Source organism: Temnothorax nylanderi, unplaced genomic scaffold (genome assembly GCF_030848795.1).
Source record: "Temnothorax nylanderi isolate EJ_2023f unplaced genomic scaffold, tnyl_v1.0 TNYL_tig0101_pilon, whole genome shotgun sequence".
NCBI lineage: Eukaryota > Metazoa > Arthropoda > Insecta > Hymenoptera > Formicidae > Temnothorax > Temnothorax nylanderi.
The window spans coordinates 625404-635126 of NW_027249163.1; the positions used below are offsets into that span (position 1 = coordinate 625404).

General features: G+C 34.3%; 2 protein-coding genes across 5 annotated transcripts in view; one reads left to right on the plus strand and one right to left on the minus strand.

The window, feature by feature from the left end:
- LOC139775586 (membralin-like) overlaps window positions 1-5750 on the minus strand; it is a 57673-nt gene extending 51923 nt beyond the window's left edge. For 2 of the 4 annotated variants that reach the window (XM_071711674.1, XM_071711672.1), the window contains exons 1-8: window positions 5528-5747; window positions 4472-4879; window positions 4084-4319; window positions 3756-3981; window positions 3358-3487; window positions 2895-3129; window positions 2671-2761; window positions 238-295 (exon numbers count right to left, since the gene is read on the minus strand). In XM_071711674.1, coding sequence (XP_071567775.1) covers window positions 238-295; window positions 2671-2761; window positions 2895-3129; window positions 3358-3487; window positions 3756-3981; window positions 4084-4319; window positions 4472-4738 — 1243 coding nt within the window. In that variant the 5' untranslated portion in view covers window positions 4739-4879; window positions 5528-5747. Of the gene's footprint in view, window positions 1-237; window positions 296-2670; window positions 2762-2894; window positions 3130-3357; window positions 3488-3755; window positions 3982-4083; window positions 4320-4471; window positions 4880-5527 lie in introns of all 4 variants that reach the window. The other 2 variants (XM_071711673.1, XM_071711675.1) reach the window with 2 other exon arrangements.
- Window positions 5751-6605: 855 nt separating this feature from the next.
- On the plus strand, window positions 6606-9342 carry LOC139775582 (rho guanine nucleotide exchange factor 39). The gene is made up of 8 exons (XM_071711664.1): window positions 6606-6912; window positions 7001-7131; window positions 7211-7432; window positions 7677-7863; window positions 7961-8373; window positions 8457-8594; window positions 8817-9071; window positions 9151-9342. The coding sequence occupies exons 1-8, from the start codon at window positions 6816-6818 to the stop codon at window positions 9292-9294; spliced, it is 1587 nt and encodes a 528-aa protein (XP_071567765.1). The 5' UTR covers window positions 6606-6815; the 3' UTR covers window positions 9295-9342.
- Window positions 9343-9723: the final 381 nt, after the last annotated feature.

Below are 9723 nucleotides of genomic sequence, written 5' to 3' on the forward strand. Positions count from 1 at the left end.
GAAACGTCATTCGATTAACTGAAAAAGGTAAGCTCATAAAATATGCTAACTAAACGAATATAGAAATTATCAAACTTGGATCTTTACCTCTGTTACTCATATAATAAAACTTTCAATCAATTGTCATCAATTTGTTTTGCTACTAAAATACACGTACACATTCTCTCTGTTTCTCTCTCTCTCTCTCTCTCTCACATGGCAAAAATAAATTAAAATGTTTAAAATTTTATCACTCACCGATGAAGACAAAGATCTGGTGATGCGAGTAGCGCAGTAACATTGAGATTGACACCGTCTGAAACAATAAAGAGTAAAAACTTTATATCAAATATATCTGAAAATACAATCACGTCGCAATTAGCACAGACACGATTGATATTGATTAAAAATGTCAATCGGCATTATAAATTACTATTTTGAAATTTTGCCCGAGTAACTTTGACAAAGTTACGGCGTCACGTAAATTGCGAACTGGTCGCTCGTAGTCGGTTAGCGCGTTGAGCGAATGTTGAAATTGAATTGCGATCGGTTCAGATTGAACCAGCACCTGACACCCTCGAAGATAATCCGTTATTTGCAACAGGCAACCTTACTACGGTCGTTCGATTCCATCTTATACGAATGCGCAGATGTTATTTAAAAAAAAAGGAACAAGAAGAAAGCAAAAGCAAAAGAAAAAGAGAGCTAATAAAACCTATTACCTTCTCCGAAAGAATGATAGCGATGTAGTAGCTTGGCAATTATTTTTCCACTCAGGCAAAATATCATATTATTAATATACAGAGTAAGTGGTATAGTGGGATGTACTAACAATAAGTAGATACTTATATACATAGATACACGAGGATTTTTGCAAATCAAATTTTCGAAGTAAAAATGTAATTCGGAATAAATATCTTTATCTCTCCGCGTCATATTTGATTTGATGTAAACTGCATTCTTCGTATTCTTCGTATATCTTTTTATGAGTTCTCATTAAATTAATATTGTTCTAAATTAAATCCTCTTTCGCTTTTTTTTATATCGCGCGACTAATAGACATCTCTTTATGGTAAATCTGAGTATTCGATGGTATCTGTCACGGTACGGTCAATCGAATTCGATATTAAGAGATGCGAATTCACCCCGGAGGATGGAGCACGAATGCGAGCGACAAACGCGCAAACACAGAGGCAAACAAGGAGAAAGATAAAGGAAGAGGGAATAGTATTTCATACTGGATCATATTGTAACGGAGCGCCGGACGTCGCGTGTACATGACAGAGGAGATACACGATGATACATGCACGACGACAGTCGTGTGCACGTGACTCGACGGCGGGCCAGCGGGGGGGTGGCTCAGGGTGAACCCTCCAGGCAGCCGGGGCTCGAATTCACGTGTCGCGGCACGAGCGCGCAACCCTTTATCCGATATCGGCGCCGCATTCGCTCCGCTCCACACTGTAAAGCGAACCACATTGTTCGATCTAAAGAACAAAATATCTCACCGCTGAGCGGCAATCCGAGTCACCGAGTTGTACCGTGGACTGTGGAGGCGAGGACGCGAACCCTATCATAGTCTGATGGGGACAGCGAGGAGAATGAGCTCTCCCGTGACGTTCAGAGGCATTCAGCTCTTATAGTTAGTATGATAGAAAAATCTTGGAGAGAATACCTCCTTTTATAAATGCCATTATTAGAATCTGTGAGTTTTTTTTTTTTGTTGTAGGCAAAAAGCAGAAAAAAAGAAAAGAAAAACTCGCGACTGATGCGTAATTGTAAAGAGTAATGATTTTAATTATAATCGTTAATATATCGCCCGAAAAATATACATTACTATTAAAAGTATCGTGTCATCATTAGGAGTTTCACACCGGTGATCTCGACCATAGTATGCCGCAATCTATTCCACCACAATTTGATACAAAATTACCGACATGGGGCCACTACGACGAATACGATGCCTCTAATAACCTTGATTTATACCCGACGGTTCAGCTCCAAAGGGATCGCGCGTGGATGAGGACACTGGGGATAGGAAAGCTATGCGCAGACAGGTTACTTTAGTGGATGGTTAGCTTGGATTGATTGCTATATCATTTTACACGTGTTAGACTGTCGTATAGGTGAGCGTGAAATCGTTTCTCTGATGGCGAGAAATTTATTATCGCCAAAAAAAAAAAAGGACACGAACTTGCAATTCGATGGCACAATGATCTTAGAGTTTCGTATTTTCGGCAAAATATACCGTGTACTTGGATGTACTCATTAATTTTGTACAAAAAAATCATTGTATTATATCAAGTAAAAAAACTCAGATTTGTGTTATCGAACATAAATGATAGACAGCTTTCGTTTGCAAACTGATAATTTAGCCATGCAAGCATGCAAGCATGCAAGTGCGCGCGCGCACGCGCATATATATATAGCCTAATGATAAATTAAACTAGAAAAAAAGACTGATATGTAAAAAAAATTTAGATTCCAAATTTCTAATGACTATTTACTATGGTTTGGACAATTTCTTCCATTTTATATTTTTTCGCCAATGTAATGTTTCACGTAAATATTATTTAAATATTTAAATGTATATATATATATATATATATAGGTATATATATGTCAAATTCTATAAATATATACACATACAACTAATCGACAAGTCAACCATAAAATTCATAAAATACTTACAAATACGAGCATAACGAAAAATGCAGCTAAATATGATGTTCGTGCCATCCACATGCTCACAAATCGATAATGTTCTCCCGTTACCACGTTCCTGTCAAAGTGATCAAAGTTTAAACAAATTACTTTTTATCTCAATATCTGTGAGTTTCTAACACGTTTTAATACATTTTTAAAATGGTTAAATAACCATCATTGTATGTATTAAACGTAAAAGTCATGCCTACCGTAAAAAACCTTTGTTGTCTTCATGTTCTGCTAGCGTCTTGATACTTGCCATCAACAAATCGTCATATCCCAAAAATTCATCTAATATCAACCGCGAAAACGCATCACCAAAACATTTGTCGTTCAATGGATCCAAAGTGACAATTTTGACTGGAATGTTTAGTCTTTGTCGAGCCGCTGGTGATAATCGTAAAAAACCATATTCCAATGAATATTCAACGATATATCCATCCTCTGGAATATAATAAAAAATTTGCGTTAGTAAAAAAAACATTAATTTATGTATCCCTATATATATATATATATAAATTCTTGTTTTTTTCATATGTAAAGTATTTTTGTATTAAAATAATGCCATTTAGAATCAAACACACATGCGTAACTTAAATGTTAATTACATCTGTAGTAAAAATCTCGCAGTTAAAATTATAAATAATATATTTTACGTCCGATGTTATTTACCTATCCTAGTTGTTTTATCAACATCTGAAGTACGATCTTTTAACTGTACAACATTATCTTCATTTAAATGATCAGGCACTTCCGTGGAGTTACCTTCCACATTCGTAAAAGATGACTTTTCTCCGGATGACTAAAATAAGATGTATATAAATATTATTTCATATTAGCAATTTATATTTATTGTACATATTGCTTTTCATATAAAAACGTTACATGTTTATCTAAGTTTATAAAAAATAAGTATCAAACATTAAAAAAAATGATTGTGTTCAAATTGTTCCTTAATTATAAAGTGCTGTAATATTCCAAAGTTTTCAATGTTTCTATAAAATTAAAAAATCTTTTACTAAAGTATCAAGTATCGTTGTTAATATCTTTAAGACAGAAGACATACGTACTATTTTTTTAGCTATATTTAAACCATCCCAAAGCTTTGTTGACAACGATGGACTCATTGTTGTATTTGATGGGCTTAGGTCAGGATTTTGCGTCTCTCCAGAGATTGTCGCACTTCTCATCAGATCTTGCTCAAGTAATGTTAAATTCTCATGATTCCCGTCGTCAGAGGTGTTTATAGTGTCCCGTTCTTCATCAACAGCCGATGGTTCAATATTTATAAATCTGCTACAACAAATAAACAAAAATACATGTTTACTCTCTATACACAAAATTAACAAAAGCATTAATGCATTTTTATATCTTGTAAATATTTATATTTTAACTTACCCATTTCTGGTTAATAATGCTAAAGCAACAGAAAAATCATGAACATTTCCTTGTCTCAATTTCTCCTCTTTGGCATAACTTTTCTCTATGCTATAATCTTCACCGCCATTCCTAAGAATTTCGACTCTCAATATACCATCCCGTGGCCAGGCGTCTCTCATATGTTCTAAGCAATTAGTTGGTGCGCGTGAAAATACTATATGGATATAAGCCAACACAAAAAATGCCAATATAGCCTGTAAACAAAAGAGATTTATGAAATTTTTTATCAATATCTGTCTAGTTTATCTTGTCCACTTGTCTTATTTATTTATATACAGAAATTAGTTTGGTGTATGTATATACATATATATAATACAACTTTAATAATAAATAATGTGTCTCGTACCTTTAAAAGGACTACAAATTCTATAAATCTCCTGACAGGCCTTGGAAATGTCCGTGCATAGGCTAGCGCCGCTTTGACAAATAACGTATGAAATAACCTATCCCGTACATTAATCAGCGGATTTTGATTATTGTTATTTCTAGCTATATTCATGTTATTGTTATTTAGGACTGGTCCTATGACACCAGCAAGACTGTGAAGATTATGTGCTATCGCACCGTTTTGATTATTAGGCACTGCGACAGCAGCACCATCTCCTTGCGACATTTTTAAATATTACATAAGTAACTCCCACAAATATGAGAATTCAGAAGAATTCATATAATCGAATTATTATCTACATAGAAATCACCATATTTACACATACGTAATTTGTCACTTGCAGTTAATGCGACAAAGCATTGTATCCTGAAACAAATAAGAGATTTCCAATTAACAATTTAATTAGCAATATCAATAAATTCCTTAGATACATGTGTGTGCGCACGCGCGCGCGTGTGTGCGTGTGTATAGATTAAAGTATAAAATTTGCGAGTACTAAGATATGAGAAAAATTCATTCCCGGTGAAACAACTCGTAAAATAAGTAATGTTCACGGTGCATAACCTTGTTATTTTGCATCAACATCAAAATATTTGGAAAAGAGAGATAAGAAAATCTTGAGAAACGACGCTTTAGGAATTGATCTTTAGGAACAACGAGATTATTTGTATAACCACATTGAATACCATATACAACGAAACATAAGAAGTCGCATATATAAAAACACATATGCAAAACAGTAAGTAACAGTGACTGCTGTTTATCACGTTTGTTATGTAATTTCCTGGTCGAGAAAAAAGAAAACCCATCAATCGTCCAGACTGAATATCAATCGTACTATACTATCTCCTCTCGTATGATCTTCTCAGTGAATATTCCATAGAAAGAAAGAAAAACCAAAAACCGTGTTGGCAATCAGCATATGACATATGACATTTGGCGCTTGTCAAGACATGGTCAATCGTCGCGAAATTTTCAGCCGTCTTTCAGAAGAACGAATCTGGCATGTCATACCTCGTGACGAAATCGCGATAGATACGTCAACGCCGTGATTCTGAATTCCGATGGAGCACCGTCGCGTCTTCCACTACTGTAAATCGAATCGTCGCGTCGGTGCGAAAGTCGCGTCTTTGCCTAGCAGCAAATAGCGTTATTTGCGAAATTGTCACTTCATCGTCGCATATGTTTTCATCAGTTTTGATGTGCCCCGAACATACTATATACCATAGATCGTATTCGCTAATTCCTAATTCGCTACACGCGCAGGTCTACCAATCGCGAAATCGAGACTTTACCAATAATTTGCAAAGGGAACCGGGAACCTTGCTAAGTTGCGTTCCAAAATTCACTCTGGATTACTGAAATCTATAGTTTACGCCACGTATGTAATACACTATAGTATTTTAGTTAACTCTAGAGTGAATTTTGGAACGCAGGTTCCAAAAACCCTAGGTAGACGGTTCTGGCGATTTATGTCGCTCATTGCTCATTGGCTACAATTGGCTTGCCTTGAGAACCTTGAGCTGCCTTTGAGGGTCTTGAGCCTTCTTCCGTATCGACTGTCGAATAAACATGTCCAATAGAAGAACGCGTTTTCCTAAAGCTCGTATCAGGGGGCCTATTACGTATCTTTTCACGAGGTGAAAATGCGAAAAGTGAGAGAATTTACTAGAGTATCTACGATTTCATTGGTCGAAATCTAGTAAATCTATTCACTTTTCGCATTTTCACCTCATGAAAAGATACGTAAAGCCCGTATCAGACTATGGATTAGGATTGAGATTGGATTGAAATTTAATCAATCAGAACAGAGAAAACTGATCTCAAGTTTAGTAAATTTTGCTCTGATTGGTCAAGTTTCAATCCAATCCCAATCCCAATCCGTAGTCTGATCGGGGCATAATAGGCCCCCAGACTACGGGATTGGGATTGGGATTGAGAATTGAGATTGGATTGAAATTTGACCAATCAGAGCAAAGTTCACTAAACTAGCAGGTGTGTCTGACGAGCAGTCGAGCACCATTTAAATTTTTACCGGTTGTATGCACATACATACGTACATTGCATACATACATATATACACATACACACTGTGTCAAACTGTAGTATAAAATATAAGTAGTATTATTGTGTAGTAACGGACGTAACGGTAGCGAGTTACGTTTACTCGAATTTTGGAAGGAAACTCCATAATACTACTCACTCGTATTGTATTTTAAGAGTCATAGAATAAAACACACAAAGTTTTATCATATTGCTTGTTTATTTACTTTCTAAATACACGAAAGTAATTGGTACGATTATGTATTCACCATTGTCGCCTCAAGCCAGCCTCAGTTCAGAATTAAGACAAGTTATAAATGAAAGAAATATGTTGAGCATGCGGAGTCGTATGAAGGGTATAATTTATTTATCATATCTCTTTTATGTATATTCTTTTAATTGTTATTATTCAAGTCCAAGTTCTATATCATGATTTTTTTTCAGTTCTACACGCTTTGAATAAGGATAATGAGAGGTGCGCAGAGGAAAAGGAAAGAACTCTGAGGTCACAAGCTATTCGAGAAATATTAACCACCGAAGTTACTTATTTACAACAACTGGAGACCTTAGCAGAGGTATAATTCTTAGTACATATTTTTTATTACAAAAATTATATAATATTATTATATAATATGTATGTGTGTGTCCCTTCAGTTTTTTATACAACCTATTCTTGAGAGAAAGTTGTTGGATCACCCATTACTCGCTACTCTGGGTGAGAACATAAAGACGTTGTATAATGTGAGCGGCGAACTGGTGGCAGGATTAAAATGTAATCCTGATAATATAGCTGGAATATTTCACAAACTCGCACCATTCTTTAAGTTATACTCCGTTTATGCATACGATTATACACAAGTACTAAATCTACTACAGGTAATAACCACAAGTATTATGAAAAAATTATTTGTCAAAATTTATTTGCATGCGATTTCTTGAAACTCACGGTGCAACGTATACTTTACAGGTGCTTATATCTTATACATACCTATATACATTTTTTTTAAATATGGATATGAATATTTGTCCAAAAATTTTAAAATAATATTTTTATTGAGAGTAGAAACAAAAAGATGGACTTTGATATTAAAGTTTGTCTATAAAAGTTATCCTTTTTCAGACAAATCAAGAGAATGATCCTGCCTTAAAAAAATTTATTTGCGATCAAGAAACAAGACCAGAGGTAGGAAGGAAATTGTCTTCATTGTTAATTACACCAGTGCAAAGAGTACCGAGATATCAGTTACTTGTTAAACAAGTGTTACAACATACCCCTTATGGACATAGAGAATATAGACATTTGCAGGGTAATTATATCATTATGATCATATTTACCAGATAACTTATACATATTTGAGAGTGTATATTTTTTATCTATAATTTTAACTCGGCCCTTATTTGTAGCATGTTTGGTTGAAATTGAAAAATCTGCGAGACACATAAATACTTTAATCGCACAAAACGAAGAAACACAAAAATTGTTAAATCTTCAGAAGTGTATTGCTACTTCGATTAATCTCGTGAAGCCTGGTAGAATATTAATCAAACAAGGACCATTGATGCGTGTTTCAAGACGAGGCAATTCAGCTTATAGGAGATATTTTGTTCTTTTGAATGATACTTTACTATATTGTAAAGGCGAACCAGGAACATCGTTGAACATATCTTGCGTTCTACCGTTAAACAAATGCAGTTTAACTTGTGTTCTGAGTAAAAAGCTGTTTCGTATAACGTGCTTACATGAAACATTCTTACTGTACTCGGAAAAAGACGATAGCGACGAATGGATACAATCTATACAAAGCGCTATTAAAAAAGTATTTGTTATGTTATTAAAAATGTAGATATCTTGATACTTGACTTTTCTATTAAACATATTTATGTACTATTTTGTTTTCAGTATACCGAATGTAGGCAAACCTTGAGAAAGGAGAGTAGTTCAAGGAAGCCACTTAGACATAAGAATATTAACGAATTTTCGTCAGATAATATACCAAAAAAGTCTATTAAAAGAAAAAGATGTATGAAAGATGAACAGGTAAACATTATTATTTCTCGTGTGTATGTTACTAGTACTACTTTTGAAACATTTAATACAAAGTGCCAATTAATTTAAAATAGAGTGCGTTACAGATTTATATATATATATCTCTCTCAATCTGTAACGCACTCTATTTTAAATCAATTGACACACACACACACACACATATCTTCAGAGAATAGTAAACTCTAGCATAGATTTTTCTATATTACGTATTAGGTATCATTGGACACTTCCAACATAATATATTTTAAAAAGGATAATGAAATGGACGAGGATGTTCAAAGCGATAATACTTGTTTACCTCGTTGTACTAAAGCCAAAAGATTTAAACAAAATGAGTATTCCAAAGTTGGCCAAGTTGCTCCTGCAGTAAAAAATACGAAATTAAAATCATGTAAAAACGATAGAAATAAACGGTACACATCTGCATATAGATGTTTAAAAAAGTCAAGTAACCGCAATTATAACGAGGTGAGTAGAAATTTATTTTATATAAATTTAGAAATGTACGCTACGCATTTACTGAAATAACATTCGATCCTTTCTTTAGATTCCAACGACAACGAGGATATGTGGAACCAGTTTATGTTCGATCACGTCCAGCGCCGAAGAACACACATCGCCCTTCCAAATGATCAGTGATTTTTTTACATTCATCGGTGCGACAATAAAAGATTTTTTCACATTCAAATAATACAGATGTTATATATGTATAAAATAAAAGAAATTATTTGTGTCATAATTTATAGAATTATAAATGAGTGGGTACATTATATTTTATTTCAGATTCACAGGTAACTAAATTTTTTACCTGATCAAATTTTCAAGAAACTAAAATGAATGTAGCATTGAATAACATCCATACGAATGATACGAAATAACTGAATTGGACTCGCACTAATTTTATTCATTGACACTCACTCAAAAGTGATTCAAAATACGTAGCGAAAGAGACTCTCCTCAGTACATTTGAATTAAAAGATTTTTATTTTCTATAATTTATAAAAGAGAGAGAGAGAGAGAGAGAGGAAATATCTCCCTAGATTGAGACAAAATGCACGCATGCTGCGCATGCGCAGTAGCGTCAGCTCGTCGGACGTCGTCGAGTAGTGAAGTTTTTTCC